The sequence below is a fragment of the Paramormyrops kingsleyae genome, chromosome 10, assembly GCF_048594095.1.
Source record: "Paramormyrops kingsleyae isolate MSU_618 chromosome 10, PKINGS_0.4, whole genome shotgun sequence".
NCBI classification, from domain to species: Eukaryota; Metazoa; Chordata; class Actinopteri; order Osteoglossiformes; family Mormyridae; genus Paramormyrops; species Paramormyrops kingsleyae.
The window spans coordinates 16,263,949-16,286,960 of record NC_132806.1 but is presented as its reverse complement, the minus strand read 5'-3'; the positions used below and the strand labels follow the sequence as shown (position 1 = coordinate 16,286,960).

Here is a 23,012-nt window from a genome sequence, read left to right as displayed (position 1 = left end):
TCACTGTTGTCCCATATATTCTGCACTTTTTGAGGACTGTCTTCACTGTGTTCCATGGTATATCTAATGCCGTGGAATTTTTATTTCTACTCTTCTCCAGACTGATTCCTTTCCACAATGAGATCCCTTTGATGCTTTGTAAGCACACTGCAAACCATGGCTTTTGCTGTAGGACGCAAGTGAGTAAAAATCATGAAAATTCTACTAGGACAGTTGAACTTTATTTGGGGTTAATCAGAGTCACTTTCATTGATGCCAGGTGTGTACCCAAAGACTGAACGCGGTAATTAAATCAAAAAGTGCTTCCACAAAGTATTAGTTTAAGGGTGCACACACTTATGCAGTCCGCTTATTGTACATTTTTTTAAATATAGTTTTGCCCCTAACAGATTTGTGTGTTTTTAAATAGAATTGTACAGGTTATAGGTCACATTAAAGGTGGGAAAGGTTTTGAAATGATTTTGAGACAGATGGCCTCATTTTCTCATTTTTTTTTTACATTACAAAAACTTGACATTTTGACAGGGGCGTGTTCACTTTTTAAACCCACTGTATATATTAGGCAAAAACTACTGGAGATAACATTTATCCAGGTAATGTCAGCCTCCTACTGGCCTTATCTGCTCAAACTGGCATATACACTGCAGCCTCCTACTGTCATAAACATTGCTCAAAAAAATTTAAGGAACACTTTTTAATCAGAGTATAACATCACGACAATTAAACTTCTGAGATACTGGTCAATTTCAGTAGCAGAGAGGGTTGTTAATTCGTTTCAGCTGCTTTGGTGTAATGAAATTAATAAAAGGTGCACTAGAAGGGCAACAATGAAGACGACCCCCAAAACAGCAATGGTTTAACAGGTGGAGGCCACTGACATTTTTCCCTCCTCACTTTTTCTGACTTTTTTTCACTCATTTTGCATTTGGCTACAGTCAGTGTCACTACTAGTAGCATGAGGTGATACCTGGACCCTACAGAGGTTGCACAGGTAGTCCAACTCCTCCAGGATGGCAAATTGATATGTGCCAGAAGGTTTGCTGTGTCTCCCAGCCCAGTCTCAAGGCCATGGAGGACATCCCAGGAGACAGGCAGTTACTCTAGGAGAGCTGGACAGGGCCGTAGAAGGTCCTTAACCCATCAGCAGGTCTGGTATCTGCTCCTTTGTGCAAGGAGGAACAGGATGAGCACTGCCAGAGCCCTACAAAATGACCTCCAGCAGGCCACTGGTGTGCATGTCTCTGAGCAAACAATCAGGAACAGACTTCATGAGGGTGGCCTGAGGGCCCGACACCCTCTAGTGGGCATTTGCCATAGAATACCATAATTAGCAGGTCTCCCACTGGTGCCCTGTGCTTTTCACATATGAGAGCAAGTTCACCCTGAGCACATGTGACAGACGTGAAAGGGTCTGGAGAAGCCGTGGAGAACATTATGCTGCCTGTAACATTGTTCAGCATGACTGGTTTGGTGGTGGGTCAGTGATGGTCTGGGGAGGCATATCCGTGGAGGGACGCACAGACCTCTGCAGGGTAGACAACGGCACCTTGACTGCCATTATGTATCGGGATAAAATCCTTGGACCCATTATCTGGCCCTACGCTGGAGCAGTGGGTCCTGGGTTCCTCCTGGTGCATGACAATGCCCGGCCTCATGTGCTGAGAGTATGCAGGCAGTTCCTGGAGGATGAAGGAATTGATACCATTGACTGGACCCCACGCTCGCCTGACCTAAATCCAATAGATGACCTGTGGGACATTATGTTTCGGTCCATCCGACGCTGCCAGTTTGCACCTTGGACTGTCCAGGAGCTCAGTGATGCCCTGGTTCGCATCTGGGAGGAGATCCCCCAGGACACCGTCCGTCGTCTCATTAGGAGCATGCCCCGACGTTGTCAGGCATGCATACAAGCACGTGGGGACCATACAAGCTACTGAGTACGATTTTCGGCAAAATGGACTAGCCTGCCGCATCATTTTTTCGCTTTGATTTTCGGGGTGTATTTGAATTCAGCCCTCTGTAGGTTGATAATTTTCATTTCCATCGAACAATGTGGCATCCTTTCATTCCCAACACATCACTCAGTCCATATCAGTATAGTTGTCCAGCGTAATTTTTTCCCCATTGAGATCTGGTGTGTTGTCAAAGTGTTCCTTTAATTTTTTTGAGCAGCGTAGTTCGATATGTGATGAAGGTTTCTCATTCAATTACTCCGGCGAAATCTCTTAACTTTAAATTCTTCAGTCGATGACTGACATATTCCATTCCACCAACCAAATGTTGACTTTCCCAAAAGTCCCTGCTCTGCTGCCCTCAGTACGCCTGACTCACCACAAGCTTGGTGACAAAAACATAGTTGCTAAGAATAAAGTGGCATTAATGTGTTTGCTAACCTGCTAACAAACATAGTGGATCTTCGTCTCCGGGACATTCCTTCAGGTCACCTTGGACCCAGCTGGGTCATTCAGATGTTTTGTCCACTTTTGCCCACGTTCTTGCATATTTGGACCTCCCGGCTGCACCCTTTGAGAATGCAGTTGCTATGGTTGCCTCTTTAGGTTTCCAAACAAGTTTTTGAGAAGTGTAGCTAGTTGTGTACTACCAAACCATCCATTCACACACTGAGCTGAAAGTTTGACACTTTGTTAATTTTAGTGTGTACATACATAGAAAATGACAACCCCTGCCAGAGACAGAATGTCTAAAAGGGAATTTGTTGGGACAAACAAATGACAAAGGTGGCCATATCATTCTGCATGTTTTATTACAAAACAATGTAGTTTAGACTAGTTCATATTTGTGTTCCTACACAGTGATTTTAAAGTGACCAGCTAACAACTCTGAACAGTTCAAAAGAACTATAACACGAGACACTTTCAACGCACAAACACAAAAAAAGCATTTTTACTTTTAAAACATTGGAAAAATGTCTTTATTTCAGCTTAGAAAAAAAAATTAAAACACTTTCAGTTGATACATTAAAACAAATGTCTTCTTCCATCACCCTTTCATAAGTTTGTGTGTGTGTGTATATATATATATATATACATACAAACACACAAACACATTTATATGTGTGTGTGTGTCATGATTAATTTTACAGTGAATGTACATTGAATTTTGTAAAATTGCCATTGGTTTTGATTATTCATGTTGCTCTTACACAAATACTTATGTGAATAGGTTGACTCAAACCACTTTCTACTTGATACCCTTTACAAGCTGTGTTAGGGTTAAAAATATCAACCTTCTAACAGACTGTATGCCACTGTACACTATATATTTGTTTATTCACAGTTAAAAAATGACAATGACATTGATTTGAGTGGTATATAAATTTCAGTGGAATTCATCTAAGGATCCTGTTCAAGTGTATAATTTGAAACAGGTAAATATACAATAAATGTTATTCTTTGAATATGCATTTCCAACTTTGGCCACCAGGTGTGGTGATATGATTTAGCAAATGTGTTCATTTTGAAAAAAACAGAATTACATCTGTTGTTTCTAATGACCTTTGTGCACCATAAGCCATTAAAGAATGAACAATACTCATGGCTCTATGATGCCATGCAGTTCAGCTAAACTACTGCACTATAGCATAATCACACTGGACCATGCATTAAAGCTTAGTCCATATAGGTCACTGCTGTGCTGTACAGAGACAGAATATTCCTTTTTCTGTACCTGAAGGTTGCTGTACTTCATCCAGCCACTAGATGGCTCATTACACAGTGACTAAGAAATATCCATATCAAAAAGTAAAATTAATTCAAGCTTAACAGATCCCTGGTTTATAAGTAAAAAAAAAAAACATTATAAAAATGTAGGATAAATGCTATTTGTTAAAAAAATCAAGCTGATAAAATCAGATACACTTAAAAGTTAAAATACTCTACTGAAAATTACATTCACACCCTTAGTTAATGCCTGTGAATAATGCAATTCCAAACATACTCAAGCCCCGGTCAATTCCAGACACATTTTCAAAACCAAGACTCAACAGAAGTCAACTGAAATACACAGAATTGAAAAATAGGCTATTCAGAGAGCATAAAAAATTCTGCATGCAAAATTAAATGTTGCTGAAGCACCAGAATAGTTAGACGTTACGAATTTTACCTCCACAGTTGAAAACTTTCTGCCATTATTCATGTTGGCAAGCATCAGCATTGCTTCAGTGAGAAGTGAGTAAGGATCGTACTTTTACTATGGCTTTGTTTTCTGGTGTCTGGCTTTTTCTTTGTGAAATAAGATTGTTTTAGCCTAACTGTTACAATCTTCATTTTCTTTGCTTCTTTGCCAATATAAATGCTAGTGGTCACTGACTGCATCTCCTGACATTTGTCACTCTTGTTTGGGTCATGTTTACTCTTCCGATAATCTTTAGCATTCCTTTCTTATATTCATTGGTACACAGTGTTCCACTTTAATACGGAGTCTAGCCCCAAATGTGCTGTTCATACGCTTTGTCTCTGTATGCAAGTGGTTTTATTTGTAAATGAAAACAGTCCTTTGCGTGTGTGGGACTAAATCCCAGTGACACACAATCATAAACACGGACATCTGTTCATTGTTAATTATGGGAGATCATGTTCATCATTTGCTTTTCTAGCTCATTTTACATAGTACACTTTTAACTGCTATTATTAAATTCTGCAGGCTCAAGCATTATTGTACAGTAAGATGATTGTAGATAATGTTACATTATTACCTACCAAGTGATTTCTGAAGTGCTTCTGAAACATCCCTCTCAATGGTGGAGTATTCAGAGCTTCAGTATCCTCTTTTGCTCTGCTTCGCCATGAATATGTCACAACCTTAAACATCTTGAACTCTTCCGGATATATTTTGTAGCACTACTTCGGATAAACACAGCAGAGTTCTAATCCAGTTCAATATCCCACTTGTGGCGTTCACTGGAACGTGCTTCCCAGTAAGCAAGCTTCCTGCGCAGTGCGCTTAAGCGGATGATGGGTAGTTGTGTTCACCAGCAGACGCAGATGCAAACTTGAGCTTGTGTGTCTCCTGTTCTCCAGTAAGTCTTTGACTGGCTTTTGTTTTACTTCAAAGAACTGCAGTCTTTCATCACAGACTAGAACCGGTGCTTCACAGCATGGGGCTTGTCCCTGATATCCAGAAGATTCAATATAATTTTTACGGATGTAATTTTATGATTGTCCTGTTTTAGGACAAACTGTTACTTCCCACATTTACTGCAGAAAGAAGTCAAGGGGTAGGAAGATCTACGAAGAAAAACTAATTACTACTGTCTGCAGCTTTCCTGAACTTATTTTTCTCACAAATGCGACTCCAGGTGTCTGACAATGTAAAACACTGGCAGCATGAAACCCGCGCAGATGTGGGTTAAGGAATTCATCTATTGCTAAAATACATTTCCAATAATTCATGAAAACAGTCAACAGTCATTTTAAAAGTCTCTTAAGAGGAATTTAAACAGTGTATTGTCAGTTTACAGTAAAATCCCCCGCAACCTACTCTACATGGAATTAAATCACATTATGTGCAATATTAGGTCTTATAACTACTGTTACTATGAAACTTCTTTATAACCAAGAAGAGGGGTTAACCCTTCATCTGTGATGTATTTAAAGACTCAGATCTAATCTAGCCACAATGATACTGATATAGTATATGGCTTAGGGCAGGGTCAAATAAAAATGCACTTTAAATGCAAATATAATTAGATACAGTTAGCATAAATATACAAATACAGCCTAGTGTATCTGTGTGGAACTGAATTTGGTGAATTATTTGCTCTAGTCCAGACAATACTAATAGTTACGTTCACATGTACGATTCACTCAAAAACCTACAAAAAAACGTTTTATATGACGAACGCTGGTGTTTCTGCATAAATAATATCCGGTCCTCCTCCCCCACTCCTGTCTCAAACTATCAGCTTACAGGTTTCCTATTCAGATTTCCAGCAGGCCAGTAAGTGCCTCTCAGAATCACCCAGTCTCTAAAGCTAAAACATCCATCACCTTCTGCTTTCAGTTCCACCCAGGCGCAGCAGCATCATGCAACGTCTCTCATTCTGCCTCCCAGGACAAGCTAACCTGCCGGGTTGTTCGCGCTACGCGCCGCAAAGAAATACACCCTCGTCCGCCTCCATGCTTTTCTCTGCCGTCCCTCACTATCCCCTCCCCAAACCCTACGGAGAATCCATCATAGCCTCCAGCATCTCCAGGAAGAGCTTGTGCATGGGCACGCCGCCGCGGCTCTTGATGCTGTAGAAGGTGGAGAGGGCGCGGGCGGCAGTCTGCCGGAGTAGGGGCAGGGTGAGCAGAAGCCTCCCGGCTCGGCGCGGGTCGTCCGGCCGCCGCTGGCTCTCCAGCTCCAGCAGGGCCTGGTGAAGAAGGTCTCGCAGCTTCTGCACGGCCTCCATGTCCTCGATGTACACCGAATCTGGGGGGGGGGGGGCAATGTGGCACCTGAGAGAAGCAGTGCTGACACACCTACCGTGTGTGACCCACTGAAATCACTGTTTGAACTGAGGGGGATATTGGGGGGGGGGGGGGGGGGGGCAGGATCACTATAAGAGCTCAGGAACCTCCCATAAAAAAGAGATCAATCAGTACTACACCCCCAGCTTTTACTGTAGGTAACGTCTTGTGTTATATCAAACAAGTAGCTTTCCAGATGATTTCCATCACGGATGTAGGTGTTGGAGACCCCTGTACTGTTGTTACACAAACAAGCTAATCCGAAACGTATAAAATTCATAACAGATCACAAGAACTACTATTGATGTGGAATTACACTTACAGGTAAGGCGGCAAAGCATCCTAGGTGCTTCACACACAATCAAACAATGGTGACGCTGAGCTACTACAGTATAGGATAACATCTTAATCGGTGTTTCCCAGTCCGGTCCTTGGGGACCCCCAGACAGTCCGTGGTTTTGCAGGAGCTGGTAGGGAGCAAAAATGTGGACCTTCTGCGGGTCCCAGACGACCGGGTTGAGAAACACAGATCTGAATGAATGTTCTTTGTGAGAAGCTCTTTCTGAATCTGATATTTATTCACTTTAAAGTGGCCACTATATTAGGTACACCTCACTAGTACGGGTAGGACCCACTTCTGCCTCCTAAACTGCTTTGATGGACTAATGCATTCAGAGGAGCCTTTCTGCTCTTATCTGCCATTGTGCTGAGCTATTACTTTTGCTTTCCTGTTAGCTTTAGCCAGTCTGGCCGTTCACCTCTGACCTCCCTCATTCACAAGTTGTTTTCTGACACAGAACTGCTCCTGACGAGATGTATTTGTTTTAATCATCACATCATTATCTCTTAACTCTAGACAATGCAGTGTGTGAAGATCTCAGGAAGGTTTCTGAGATGCTGGAAACAACACATCAGGCACTAACAATCACACTATGTTGGAAACCACTTAAATCGTGCATATTACCAATACTGAGTTCAGGCGAACAGTATATCAGTGTATATCAGTGTTGCTGAACAATATTCTGACATTTCAGTTTGTCACCATTTCTCTCAAAAATGCTCAACAATGTTACCTCTTCATTTCCATATGTAACTTCCTGTATCAGGATCTGGATAAAAGTTAAATTATAATTCATTTTCAGTGATTACCTGAGTTGGTGAGCGCAATGGCCTTCAGCATGACAAATTCCTCCCTATCCAGTTCCAGCGCCCTGTACCGCCGGGCCAGCTGACTGATGGCGGTATTGAGATCGCTCAGCCCAGCTAGTCGGGACGACTCCTCATCCAGGACGAAGTCCTCTGCAAACACCACCTCGTCCTCGTACCCGAGTGAGCGGTAAGCCACACCCAGGACCAGCACCTCCAACCACACCGACTGGAGCACTGACATCTGGTCTGCCAGTGACAGAGACAGGAAGCCTGAGGAGAAGAGGAGGGCTCAGGGCTGATAGACAAACGCGGTGACCAATGTCTGCGCAGAACACAGCACCGTCTCAGCTGTATTGCATCCCCCTATTGGCCCCTCACTCACCTGGGATGTGTTTGGCCCAACCGATGATGACGACCAGTTCGCGGTCAGCCAGGTCGCACAGGGAGGTGAGGGTCCGTAGAGCCGTGTCCGGCTGCAGGGGGTCTGGCATGGCGAACAGCTTCTCCGGCTCTGCCACCAGCAGGTGGGACACGATAACATTCGAGGAGCCTGGGTGCCACACAAACAGGCATGACTGTGACGTCTTTCTCAGTGTGTCAGTGGCCTGTGGGCCAAGAGGTTTGGCTCAGTGCTGTAGGACAGGGGCTCCAAAAGTGGGGGTAGTGAGATGATTTCCAAATATGTTATAAAAATATGAAAATTTGCAATTGTTACCGCAACCAGTCAATTGTGATATACCGTGTTGCATCCTGGTTGGCGCAATCTACTGCCCCCCCCCAGGGTCAGTAAAATGGGGGTCGGGAGTCTCATGCTGTGGGGCATTGTGTTACGTGTTCTTTATCAGCCCTCCAGCAAAAATTTGATACCTCAGCATGGCACGTAACCTGAAATAGGGGCATATGAAGGATGTATTTTGCGTAGAACAACATGAACATTTTCATCAGCAAAGAAAAGGAACAGGAGAATCAGAGACCGCTTCAGGGTGGACTACAGTAAGGTCTGCTATGTCACTTTCAAAATGTATATCCTTAAAATACATACATCCCTGGAAAGGGGCTACTTTCATGCCACTGGTCACGCACATGTAGTATAATGTGATCTTGTGACCAAACCTGATTGTACTATAAACAGAGTAGCAGTGGACCTGCAGAGATCGATCTCACGGCACGCCTGATATATGTGATATAACTGCAATCTCTGCAAGGCTCTTGGAATAACAGGTGAACTACCCATCATTAAAATAACAATACCAGACCAGTCTGCCTGTTCACACCAAAGAATAGCCAATTCTCACCTTTGTTACCCTCTTTCCGTAAGTGCAGGGAGGCCGGGCTTTGGTAGGTGGCGCTCTCCACCTCTGGCCGTCTTTTATACTTTTGTCTTCCTCCTCTGACTCGGTCTAGACGAACTCCTGAGGGAGAGTCGAGGAAGTGCATTTATTTTCTATTCACTGTGTAATCTGTCAGGGGTAAACCGTGGAATAGGTAACCAAGTTTACTGTAGTATAACTGCACCCTTCAAAGTGCTATACCCTTCTTATACCATGGTAAGCAAACAAATAATAAAAACAGAATAAAAACTGAAGGTTAATTTTTCAGATGATAATTATTAAACTGGCATTTGATCGCGTTCCAATGTGTTATTAAAAATATAGTCCCTATAAGGATAGAACGTTTGATCAGGTTACTCACTGGAAGCTCACTTAAGTCAACCGATGGGAGCTTGCGCTTTGAAAACCATTTTATATACATCATTTCAAGAATATCTGCTTATTTATGAGTAAAAAGCCAAACAAGTTTTTATATTAACATGTTTAATAAAACATTAAAACACATTAATATAGAACTGTTATTAGGTTGCCTGGTAGTTCATATTGTGTGGTTACAGAAAAACAGTTAACACCCATGTGACATCTCTGGGCCTAGAAGAATATATTATTTACCAAAACCACGGTATAAAACAGTGAAGTGTCATGGAAAGCCTATCCCAGGCACGGTAGCAACCTGGACAGCATGCCAGTCTATCAGTGGGCACACACACATTAAGCATATTGTGGAAACATTTGGTCCCCACAATGTAATAAATACATGATCCACACACACACATACACACACGCATAGACAATATGGACAATTTTCAAACATAAATTAGTCTAAAGTGCATGTCTTTGAGCTGCAGGAGGTATCCCATGTGACATGGAAAAAACATGCAAACTCTCCAGACACAAGGCAGGGGGACAGAATTTGAACCCCGGACACTGGAACTGTAAGGTAACAGTGTTGCCACTCAATCACCACGAAAAGACTAAATACGAATACAGTATTGCTGTATTTTATATATACAGTACTGAAGTTTAACAGACAGGGGCAGTTGAAAGCAGAACAGTGACAGATTAGCGACAGCGGATACAAGGTCCGCATGATGGCCGATCGCCGATGGAGGATCAGGATTATAGGCTCACGTGTCCATGAACACCTAGCGTGTGCTGGACTGGCCATCTGGCATCCTGGGCATTTTCCCAGTGGGTCGATGGGCTTGTGGGCCGGCAAAATGCATGGTCAGGGACCCACCGCCCCCCAGATCACTGTAAGTGTGGTGGGTCTGTATGGGACAATTTTTAATCCCGCCCTAAGCGTAGGGTGACGGGACGCTCTCGGGTAACGCTGTCGGCGGCTTGCCGTGCGTGCTCACCCTCCTTCAGCATGCCCACTTTCAGGCACTTGGTGAAGCGGCAGGCCTGACACGCCTTCCTGCGCCTCTTGGTGATTTCACACTCGTTGGACGCCGGGCAGCTGTACTCAATGTTACCTGAGGGCCAGAGATGGGAACAGATCGAGCGAAGTTCCTGTATCTGGCTGGAGAAAGTGTCTGCTTTTGGTTAGAGGGAGGAACGCAGGTTACTGTGGGATTACGCGCTGTTAATTAAAGGGTGTGCTTCTCAGCGAGCGGCAAACGTGTTCTCTGCATGGAGGCACCTGCAGAGACACGCACAGCTGCACGGTGGGCTCACCCTGGATAGTGCGCTTGAAGAAGGCCTTGCAGGCCTCACAGGACGCCACGCCGTAGTGGTAGCCAGATGCCACGTCTCCACACACCAGGCACAGCCGCTTAGGGAGCGTGCTCAGTGTGTACTTGCACCGCCCACCCCCGCCCCCCGTGGAGCCCTCCTCCCCGAGACCTTCCTCCTTGAAATGGCAGCGCAAGGGCGGTGTGTAGAGCGGCGGGGAGTAGCGGCCGGCGCTCCCAACTCCATTGCCTCCCCCGGTGCTCTGGGAGGAGTCAGAGGAAGCCCCCCCCGGGCTGGCCCGTCCACCTCCACCTCCACCTCCACCTCCCTCAGGACTGCTGGGCTCAGCCTTAATGTACAGATCAGTGCGCCGGTCCCGGGAAGACATGGTGACTGCGATGGATCGGATTTAAGGCAAAGGACCTGGGGGAGACAAGCAGCAGAGGAGAGGGAGCATTATGGGGGGGGCTGGCCAGTTAGTGCACACGTGGAATCGTAACAGGACAAAAAAAAGGAGAGACACACAAAGAGAAAACGAGTCAGACAGGCACCATTGCACAACGACACAATCCTGTGTCAGCATAACTGCTATGATGTAACCATCTTGGACTATCAAACTGCTCTGATGTACAGATACAGACTGTTTAGGAGCCTGGAAACGGATGGTTTTTAAACCTCAAGCACATATGGTTTGCAAGTATATCATGAAAGGAAGATGGGCTGTGAAAAAAACCCATTTTTTTCAATGTTTTTAAAGACTCCAGAAATGCATTACATATAAACACTAGAATCGGAATACTTGTTAATGTGCATTTTCCATAAAAAAAATCTGTGCAGAAACATAATTATAGCCCTCAATAAAAAGCATAGACCTGAATTCATATTTCACCCAAACACACGGAAAAGATATTACCGTTTTCTGTGGAGACAGGCACTCAAATCATAGTGTTTACAGAATGCTGTATTGCAGATACAATAAGCTGAATTAATGTACATATTTACATGTATTTCCTTCCCATTTCCCCTCGCTATATACAAATGTTTTTATGGTAGAATGTAATGTGCTCAATTGCAGACTATTTAAAAATTGCCACACTTTTTGGATTTTGCATTAAAAATAAATGTACTACTAATACATGACTTGGTTGACAATATACTTTTTAAAAGTTTATAGGTGAGGGGTCAGAAAGTAGGCCTACTGTAAGTGATTAGGCCTGTAAGACTGTAACTGTGTAAGGCTATTGGGTAAAAGCCCAGGAGATCACTGCTGGGGCGAAATTCAGAACTGGACAGAACCGTGAGCCAAATGGCCTTTGAAAAACATTTAATAAAACATTTTAGGATGGATTATGAATCATCTAATAACCGCTTACAGTGATCACGTCTGTCTGGGTGAAATTCCTTTTTCTTTATGTCTCAGGCAGATTACTGAACTATGTGTAATTCAAATACGCTATAATACAGTACTATATTGTACATAAAATGTAGCTTATTGTAGTTTCGTTGCTGCATCTCGGTGGCTCGTTTTTGGTGGTTTATCATAAGCTTCGATGAGTCTATATTTGTCATTGAGAGAAAATGACTCTTTTCCCTGTCGTGATTTTTGTCCACACAGCATTTGCTTCAGGTAGTTAGCCGGAAGTAGATGGGTTGCCACAAGGCAAAGTAGGCTTAACAAAGTAAAGTAAAAAGACCCTAAATGAATACTGTAAGCAGACTACTTGATTACTATATGCAAGTTATTTAAACAGTATTTGTACAGGAATGATTCTGTCCCAAGCTTTTTGATCCGTATAAGCAGTAGTTCACTATAACCGTGATCGCTATAAGCGGTTACCACTGTATCATGTAAGAGCTACATGTTATACACTCCGGAACTAACGGATCAGCTCATTCTATACAAATTCCCACTCAATATTTGTCTCTGACATCGATTCTAAGTTTAATGCCATGTTTCTTAAAGTTACAGCCTGCAGCATGAAACTCAGAAATGCTGGTTTTCCGTGGGAGTATCAGTGGCTCAGTGGGTAACAGTTTCCTTGCATCTCCATCACTGAGGGTCTGAATCCTCGCCCTGATCTGGGTGCGGTTTGCATGTACTCACTGTGTTGCGGGGGTTATTGAAAACAAAAAAATTCCCATGCTTTTTGCATATATGTGCCCCGGGATGGACTGGCATCCTGTCCAGGGTGTTCTCCTGCCTATGTCACCTTGGACAGGCTCCACGGTCCCCCATGACCCCATACAGGACAAGTGGTTGAAAGATGGATAGATGGTCTCCATGTGCTGTACTTATGTGCAGTCAGTGACCAGTTTACTAGGTACACCTGCTTGCTAACACAGGCAACCTGCTCCAACAGTGGATTATGTGGCTACATCAAAATACATACAGCACACAGACGGGGTCAAGAGGTTCAATTACTGTTCGACTAAGCATTAGAGCGGCTAAGATGCCTAGTCTAAGTGATTCTGGATGTGTTGTGATTGCTGATGCTGTACGTCGTGGCTCCAGTATCTCAGAAGCAGCCGTCCTTCTGGGATTTTCATGCACTACAGTGTCTAGCTTTTACAGGCTGGACACATCCAGTCAATGGCATTTATGTTACCAGAAGCAGTAGGTTAATGAGAGCGGTCAAAGGAGAATGTCCAGACTCGTTAACACTAACAGCTCACTAAAACACTGCCGCACCTTCGGCACCCCAAAATGGTTCTGGAGGCAAAAATGGATCCTACCCAGTACTAACTAAATGTACCTAGTAAAACCACTAAGTGTGCATGCGACTAATTAATGCTAAACCAAACTCATTCATTTGAGAGGCTACATGGCCTCATAAATAATTATAAAATGGATGGGTTGCATATTTACAGCAGAGCTAAGTGGTTCGTTTACTCTGTAAAAATTACACAAAGTGTGATGCAGCTGATTTTTCTCTTCATTTTTTTCATGTGAAGTGCACACACACACACTCGCACATGTAGGGTATACATATCCTTATGGGGACCGCTCATACACACACACACACACACACACACACACATACACACACACGTTGAATGATAGATTTACTGGTATTTTTTTCCATTAGGCTCTGTAATGCTGCCCAGAAAATCACAGCTGCTTGATTGGGCTGATCAGTGCTGACTACCAAATGCAATAACATATTTAAATTATGTTTTATTTACATGGTGAAAGGCAGAGGATGCAGACAAACCCTGCAGCAAATACTTTCTGTATACTAGGACTATATGGGGTGATCATGCCTTTTTATGTTGGTGTTTGTCAAACCAGCAGCATCTTTTTTTTAAAAAAAAAAAAACCTTAGGATTAATCATTTTAGGCAAACTTACAGATTGTAGAGATTGTAGTATATTTAGTTTAATATGAAGTGCTTTGAGATTTTAGCAGTAAAAAGTGCTAATTATTATTATTATTATTAAGCAAGCCAATGTAACATCACTACTGAAATGCTTGCAGCCACATAAAATATAATTAGTCAAACATAAATTATCATGGTGAGGAAAGCTGTGTAAAAGAAGCTGAATATATGGTTTAGTTCTATTTACAAATCAGCTGCGCCAATAAAAGACCACATAAGCAGAAAATGGCTGATGATGTCCTGCTCTATATTTTGCCCCTTCATACCTGCCCAGTCCACTCCAGACACAATTAATCCTTCGCTTTCTAACCACGGGGATAGTGGCTACTTGCTGAAGGTCTAATCTGCCTACACTAACAGGCTGAGCTGAATGCTAGTTGTCATTCCAGTCCCATACAGCAGACCTTCCAATCTCATGTATGCGTAAAAACACAAACCAATCTGCTGATTTCAAAATCCTCTAAAGTCTACAATGACACAGAACTTCCTGGATGTCAAAATGAACCGCATTCAAATCAAATTTTAAAAATTATTATGCGGTAATAAAATAAATACATTTGATCGCTCACATTATTTTTGAAAACACAAAACAGTAACATTTAAGGAACTCCGGTTAATCTACATATCGATCTCACTATATCAAGCAAAATTAAATTCTGTAAATTCTGGTCCAGAAATGCTGAATATATTCAGCATAAGTGAAAGAGGGAAAGGACTACGGAGCAAGCAGGAGCCGGACTGGGCGTGTGTGGGGGAGGGGATGCCAAGATGTTTGCTGTTGCCTCTGCGGTAGAACAGTAATGAATCTTCCTGCCCTTGCACTGGATTAGGGGCGTTAATCCAGGAGTAAAAGAGCAAGCAACCAGTCTTCCAGTGAAGCCAACGTCAAGCACCTGTAAAGCAAGCGCTGGGGCTGGAAGTCCTTCCCCTCAGCTGTGCCCTTCAGCAGATCTCAGTGAGGAGTAACGGCCAGAGCAGAGCAGCGGTTTCTCTGCTCTCCTTTCTGCTTACGCATCAAATGTCCTACTTCCATTCTAATGGTTTCACTATTTGTGTTTTACACAAACACGTGATGGCATCACACACACACACACACACACACACACACACACACACACACACAGGTTTGTAATTATATCTTTGTGGGGACTCTCCATTCATTTCTACGGGAAAAAACTCTAATCCCAACACGATAACCTTAACCATAAGTAATCAAACAAAATACGAGACTTTTGACATTTTTACTTTTTTGACTGCATTCACAGATGTTTGTGGGGACCTGAAAAATGGTCCCCATGTCTAAAAAAAAACAGGTTTTTATTACATTGTGGGGGGACATGTGGTCCCCACAATATAATATAAACCTAATCCACACAAGCACACACACACACACGCTGAAACAAACGTGCGTTCTTAAGATTAATGTGGAGGTGCAGAGACTTCCGGTGTTTTCACGACCTTGGGCGTCATTGATACGCCATACGGCTGTATCGACCGCGGCGCCGCCAGGTTCCAGAAATAAACAAAAACAAAGCATACGCAATATAGGTCAAAGCAAGTCTTCGTTTGTCAGCGTCACCAGTTAACCTCAAAACTGATATGCAGGAATGCATCTGATTTACAGTAATCTACACTCCTTTAGCTCCTTCCCCCCATCTGCCTCCATGGCTTTTAACTTTCCACATAGCCTTGGAAATGGGAAATGTTCTGTCTCAATACTTCAGCCCAGCTGCTCCCTGTTAGCACCTTGATTCGTTTACATAACCACTGAACTTTGCCATGTTTTATAGTAATTACAAAATATTTCTTTAGCAAGAGAGCCACAAGTGAATGTCTCAATAAGTTCAACTATTTTGAAAAATCTTACATCCACTGACCCATTCTGTACACCAATTCACTGAAGGCATTAGATACGAAACTCCACAATTAAAAACGAGTGCATTTCAAGCTTTCACAACAGCCAAAATTAAATTTCCTTTGAAACGCTGCTGGGTTTAATACAATATAGAAGTATGCTATGGTCATTTCATCAATGAGGAGTATGTCTGCTGATAATAGCATGATAAAATGTAAGCATTTTCCCCACTGAAAAAGTGGGTCTTCATAATTACTTAGGTCATTTCTGCGAAAACTCTGTGAACACATTCTTTCCTATATGGCAAAGTTTGTGATGCCGGCAATTCTTCGTATTACAGGAATGTATTGTGTGTTAATGTTATTCTGCATTACTGGTGAACTTTAGCATTACATAAGGTGCAAAAGAGACTACTTGTGACAGCATATAGTGTTTAGATGATTCAGTGCTTACAGCAAACAGTGATCCACAGCCCCAGAACCCACTGATTTTGATACATGCATATGAGAGGATTTCAATCAGCTGGAGAACCGATACGTGCATAAATTAAGTAACCAAAAGATTGCTGTTGCTTACGTTGTAGGAGGTGCATAACCTACAACAATCTCTTGCGTGTGTGACCTGTAATTTCTCAGTCATACAAAAAGAAGTGAAGTGAGTGGGGTTTTGATACAATGTCAGTCAGAGATGGAAAGATTAAATCCAGAAAGTACAAATCCAGACCAAGCTTTTGTTTCAACCAACCAGTTGAGTATAAGGAGTCACAGTCACTGAGTATTTCTATACACAGACAATTTTTCTGGACCTGAACTTTCTGCTTCTGCTGTCAATTACTGATAGGTTTGTCCTACTTCCCATTAGTCACTTTCTGGTTCCCAATAGGGTCAAACCAGTCACTGACTGACAAGGCACCCCACTGACAGCTTCACGGCTTAATTTCTCCTACTACCAGGTGATATTTTTTACTAATCTCATGGCATTAGAGAAGTTTTCAGTTCAAGGGCTAAAAGATGAAACAATGGATTTGAAAGTATATTGTATATCAAACCATGCATCTTTACATGCACAAATACTGTACATATTATATAGACCAGGGGTAGGCTGTCTTATCCGCAAAGGGCCACTGTGTATGTGGGTTTTCACTGCAACTCCCTAATTAGATTACTAATTAGAGGACTGATTGGCTGAAGAATCCTCACGCCTGGGTTTGAACAGCTGACCAAAAGGTTATCCCAACCACCTGCATACACACCAGCCCTTTGCAGATAAGACTGCCCATCCCAGACATAGACCGACCATTCTGTACTCATATGTTGATTTATATTATCGATCTATGGTAATATCATTGGGCTAATATCCTTGGGCTTGGTCTGTTACGTCAACCAATGGCAATCCCAACAGAAAAACATGAACAAATTTATATTAAACTGCAAATGAGTTCCAGGAAATAACACAATGAGCATTTTCATGCTCATTGTGGAGTCAAACATGAACATATGCTGTAAGTCTGTCTGGTTGTTTTATTGATTTCACCATTATGTACCTTATTTATCTACAGTAATTTACAGAAAGATCCCTTTCAAATTTCTTGACTGTTACTGTTTGTAGTACTGGATGCCTATATCAGGAAACAGGAATACAATAAATATACTCATCTCTGAGATATTACTGAGAGATATATACTGTAGAGAATTCCTATGCCAACCAGGACTGGGCCCAGACCTGGGTACTCCAGCGTTCATATGACAGGAAATTGTGCACATTGCGGAAAGCATATGAAGTGATGCGTGTGTTTAATAAATCAGGGAAAAATCAAGGCAAGAAATTCTGTTTTTAATTCAGTACCCCCCTAACATCTATGAAAATGGTCCACAACTTTCACAATTTGAACATTCCTTTCTTTAACAAAGATAAAAGAAATTTTAATGTAATGTTAGTACCAGTGAAATGTCTAATACAACACAGATTGCACTGAATGTCACCCTTTACAACAGAAAACCCTGTCTGCAGAAGAATAAGGATTTACTTGCAAGCTAATTAGCAGAAAATTCCAGGAAAAAGAGACACGCTGGAAACTATATAGTGATAATCAAAAAAAAAGTACCTTTGTGGATGGGTCTCTCTCCTCCTGCTCCCTGGTGCTTCCTCTCCTTTTCGAAAGGTGTCACTTTATTCTATTAACCTCAGTGTGGTCTGCTCATCAGAAATCCTAGAAAGTATATAGCCTTTTAGTAAATATTGACATTCATTTGCAAGTAACAACCAACATTAAAAAAACGCACTTAAAATAAATGTAAATCATCTGAACCAAATACTTTAATGTTTTTGACCTTTGATCGAAGAACATTTTTAAAGATGAACATTTGCATCTAAACATGGTGACTTTCTGAAGGGACTTAGCAGTATTCCCTTTGTTTTAAGGAGACAATTAAACGGGCCCGCACAAAGAAGCAGGAACGGCAGAAGGCCCACATAAGACACAAAACAGTCTGACAACGGGGTCAAAGCTTCAATCCATGAAGTATTTCATTAGCATGACATTCTCTCTCACTGTCAATGCAAAACACATGTAGCACATCTTACTATGAGCACAAAGATACCTATTATTTGTCCTCTGTGTTGACTTCAGTTACTTCCCTTCTTGCCACAATGTATAACAAAAACTGCTGACAAAAATGGAAAAATATACGCATATATTCCTTTCATTCTTTGCCTTGCCTACAAAGATGCATTTGGCTTGTTGAGTACACACATTCCTCCAAATCACATGCATAACACGATCTCTCTCTCTCTGCACGAGTGGCGCCTTTCAAAGGTCAAAGTTGCAGGACAACCTGAAGGACAGAAGCTGCAGCTACAGTACCCCACTGTTCCCAGCTCATACGGTAGCTTTGCTATTTCCCCATGAGCATTACAATGTTTCACACAAAGAACATACACGAGGGAACGAGGGACAAGCTAAGGTACACTACTGTACCTGCCGAAATTACAGCAGTTATAAATAAAAAGGCAAAAATTAAAGACATTAAAAAATATCTAAGCAGTAAACTAATCAGTCAAATTTAGGATATGCAAATATAAAACTACACTTCTTAACGTACGTAAAAGTGCAGTCAAAACACACAGAATGTTGAGCCTGTGGTTCAAATCATGCTGAACGTCACAACACTGCTTTACCCTCTTATCTGTTTGTGTTTGCTGGCTAATGGTTATCTAATTGCTTTTTGGTCCATGGAGGTCATAAAATGGTAGATGACATAATTTAAAATATACTTCAATACTGTGTGATCGTAATGCATTTATTTTCTGCTGGCATCTGCATACAACCAAAAAAAAAAAAAAACCCACAAAATGACTTTCTACTACAACCTCATAAGGCATTTTTATGTGACAAGCTTTATTTTAAATTGGAACGACAAAAAAACCATTTGAAGTTCAAGCCAGGTTTAAGATCCAGGGAACACAGATCCTTTAATGTCCATGCCGCTTGGGTGCCCTTTGAATTCTTTTAAAGGTCAGTCCCAAAACTGGCTTTCGACTCCCTAGTCAGGCCACTGACCATATAACACAGGGTTAAAGCCACACAAGGCCACAGGACAACAACCTCACAGGTGATCTGTAAATCATTCTAAAGGGTAATTGCAAAACTGGATTACGACGTCTTGGAGAAGAGTTTCCAAATTGTGGTTTTGAAACTCTTAGTCCATCCCTGACAATACAGAAGAGTAAAGCTCATTGTTGTGGTTCAACTCTGATATATAAAATACATATTTTACTTTATATTATATTAATATATTATACAGTATTACATTATATTATAAAATTATATTAACTGTATATATTTAAGCAAATTATATATATATATATATACACACACACACACACACGCACACACACACACACATATGTGCGCGCGTGTGTGGGCGCGCACGCGTAGATAAATTTTGACTGTTTCCGCCAGAACAAAGACACGTGCCATTAGAAATACCTAGAATACTAGGACGCTGATAGCTTCAGTTGTTCGAGCAGGGTAGTGGTGTGAGTCTATTTTGGGTCTTTCTGTTTGAGGTAAATTTAGACAAACGGGACACGACTCTCTGGTTGGCGGACTGGGAATGACTGACTTGCGGACTTCTTTTTAAGAACTAAGTAACCCTTGTCACGTAACGTTACAATAACCAGACGCATTTCACTGTCAGCCTCAGTAAGCCAACATGGAATCTGCATCGATTGAGTTTAACTGAAAAGTACTATGCTAAATAGCATTACACTGCTGTTTTCCATTTGCATTAGGAATGCATTAAAATGTCCACTTTAAGAAACGATTTACAGATACTTAAGCATTCATATAAGCTACTTCCACAAACATTAATATTAGATATAAAAAAGGCTTATAATTTAGCTAAAGCGCCCATGCATCAAGAATTGCGAGAAACTGTCAAATTAAAAGCCATGCGGAGACACTTGTTAATTACTGACAAATAGTAGGCTTTAACTTAATCTCATACATCGGAAAACAAGCACATACAGCCTAACATACCATTTCTTATAGTACTTACCGGTCTTCACAGACACAATACTCGGACCAAATGATTCACTCAGACAACTTCTTAACGTGCCTAAAAACTCCAGTCCTTTCAAAATAAAAACACGAAGACATGCAGGTTAAGGCACCCCCTCTGTTTTAGTAAACAAAATTAAATCCCAATTCTCTCTGTATAGCGCAAGGGTGAAGGTTAGTAGCTGTCTAAGGAAATGTGGAGAATGCCAGCTGACGAACATTTGGTGAGTTTGCAATATACTGTCCTTTAACTGGGCAATGCAAAAAATAAAGATAGAACATGTTCCATAATATTTCACCTTTCAATCCAAATTCAGCAATTCGGCGTGCCTATTTACATACCATGGCGGAGTCTCTTCTCGTCTTCCGTTAATACTACCAGCAATAGTTCTGCGTACACCCCTTGCCGATTCTCCTCCCTCTCCCCTTTGCGTCTACAGGTTCTCCGTTACGTCCACCCACGACTGAAATCCCCTATACCGCTGCTATCAAATCCAAAAAAATGTGACAGAATCAGAAGACTGGTGCCGCAGATCCGTATACCACTTACTGTTTTAACTATTTCTGTTTAAGTGTATGAGTCGGCTCCAATGAAAATGGAACTCTGAGCTATAGAAACTATACACATATAGCCTACGTGAAGTGCTGTTGTGCTATAGAACAGAATACTGACATGATATATATATTTCGTTTATGTAAACATACAAACAAAACGAATACTTAATTCTATTTATAGCGGCGGACCGTCACATTAAAATGAACGTAACTGACATTTTACCGAATATAGGTAATCATTCAGAATTTTTGTCTTGAGCGGCTTATTTGAAGAATTGCCAGATAACTAGATACAGCATATAATGTTCTTATAACCGCACATTTCTTTCTCTCTTCCCCTCTGTACCTCTTCGTAAGGACGACAATGTCGTGCAATTCGTTGGTTCCATAGATACGCACCGCTGTAAATCGCACATTGCTTTAGAAGGCATGGAAAATGTAGCGGCTCGCAGCTACTCTCTCGGTCAGTTAAGTCTCGTGACACTGACTAAACTCAGCAAGTGAAACGGGGGTGCGCGCGGTCGCCGTGGACAGCGCGTGCACTGACGCTAGAAGAGGAACCGTCTTAAATCCCAAGTTAACTGTGACCCACGCGGTAAGAGAGGAGGATGGGAGATATGAATACCCTACCGGTATTGAAGGAATTGTGGAAGGGAGGTTTACCTGTCCAGTTTCGGAAAGAACATGAACAGATGCGTCAGTGCTGCTGCACGTCTAGGGAGCGTAGCCTAAAGCGCTGCTTTTACGGACATGCAAAACTAATAGAAAATGTAAGTTTCCTAATAGTAATTACTTAGGGCACAAGGATCCGGTATGGTTCCATATTCATTATCGAAGGCAGGGGAGTCGGCGGAAGAAGTATCATGCAGACTGCCGGTGTTCTCGATGTCATTGAGTCTATCTGCGACCTTGAGTCAAGGTCGTACCTGAAGCTGTGCTGCCTGACGAAACTGTATATGCTCGGAGCTGAAGTGCTGCATTGCGTTAAGCCCGCGATATACTTCAAACAAATAAATTTAACACCACCGGCAATTCTTAAATGCATCCTTTTGTTTTTTGTTATGATATTGTGCTGTTATTATTCTTGAATTATCTATCAGGCTAATTTATTTAAGTGAGGTATATATTTGTGTTACTGGCAAAATTACGGAATGTTATTTGTTACAATGTATGTGCGTTTGAGATGTTTTTGCTGTATTAGATAGAGTGTGTGTGTGTGGGGGGGGGGTTGGAATGCAGTTTGAGGTCATGACCTAGGGACAGCTGTGGACGAAGACAAAAGTTCACATCCTCTAATATTCAGAAATAATGAACGGCACATAGAAATTCCAGTTGGGAAACTTTATGATATGTCTAGATTAAGCCCACATTTTGTGTTTGCAGGTTGAACGCTGATTTACAAACTATGATCTCAATAAAAATGAATGAATGAATGAATGAATGAATGAATGATTTAACAGATGCATAATGATGGTAAAGACCTTTCTGATAAAGTTTTCACTGGCACACTCAACAGATCTTTAATGATAGGCTATATTTGTTTTTGGTTAATACTATGTTAGAGTCACTATTTTACCGTGAGATAAAAAGATAAATAAAGTGAAGTAATACTTAATGAAAATGCATATAAACAGTTTGTTTCCCATAACAAATGGCAATGCCAGTTGTTGTCTTTAAAGCATATGGGGGCAAGTTCTATGGGATATGTTTATCAGCTTTCTCATCTTCATTAAGGGAAAACAGGTTCAGTGAACTTAAGTACAATATGATCTACACTGTGTGTGCATACGTACATATTAATTCTGATTGATTCCTTTTATGATATAAATGCAAACACTCGGTAGGCTAAAAACAAACAAGCCAACAAATAGGTTTAGACAAATTATTTTGTTATATATTTCTCAGTGAAAATGGCAAGGACATATATAACATATATAAGATAAAAAAACATTTCCATTTATAGAAGAAAGAAAACAGAGCAGGTAAAACTATAGAAGAAAGAAAAACCGCGTGGACAATCGGCTCTTTGCTCGCTTC

At 41.6% G+C, this 23,012-nt stretch overlaps 1 protein-coding gene across 13 annotated transcripts; it reads right to left on the bottom strand.

Annotated features, from left to right (window-relative positions):
* Positions 1-2,747: 2,747 nt before the first annotated feature.
* LOC111834798 (estrogen-related receptor gamma-like) lies at positions 2,748-21,848 on the bottom strand. Of its 13 annotated transcripts, XM_023794561.2 has the most exons (11): positions 21,322-21,848; positions 20,763-20,905; positions 20,419-20,493; positions 18,460-18,525; positions 17,964-18,068; positions 10,631-11,050; positions 10,312-10,428; positions 8,915-9,031; positions 8,002-8,169; positions 7,620-7,889; positions 2,748-6,432 (listed from the first exon to the last, which is right to left on the bottom strand). In XM_023794561.2, the coding sequence occupies exons 6-11, from the start codon at positions 11,013-11,015 to the stop codon at positions 6,179-6,181; spliced, it is 1,311 nt and encodes a 436-aa protein (XP_023650329.1). In that variant the 5' UTR covers positions 11,016-11,050; positions 17,964-18,068; positions 18,460-18,525; positions 20,419-20,493; positions 20,763-20,905; positions 21,322-21,848; the 3' UTR covers positions 2,748-6,178. The 13 variants fall into 13 exon arrangements, with proteins under 13 accessions (XP_023650329.1, XP_023650289.1, XP_023650321.1 ...); XM_023794521.2 differs by lacking the exon at positions 18,460-18,525 and having other exon boundaries at positions 21,296-21,848; XM_023794553.2 differs by lacking the exon at positions 18,460-18,525 and having other exon boundaries at positions 20,720-20,905.
* Between the last annotated feature and the right edge of the window lie 1,164 nt (positions 21,849-23,012).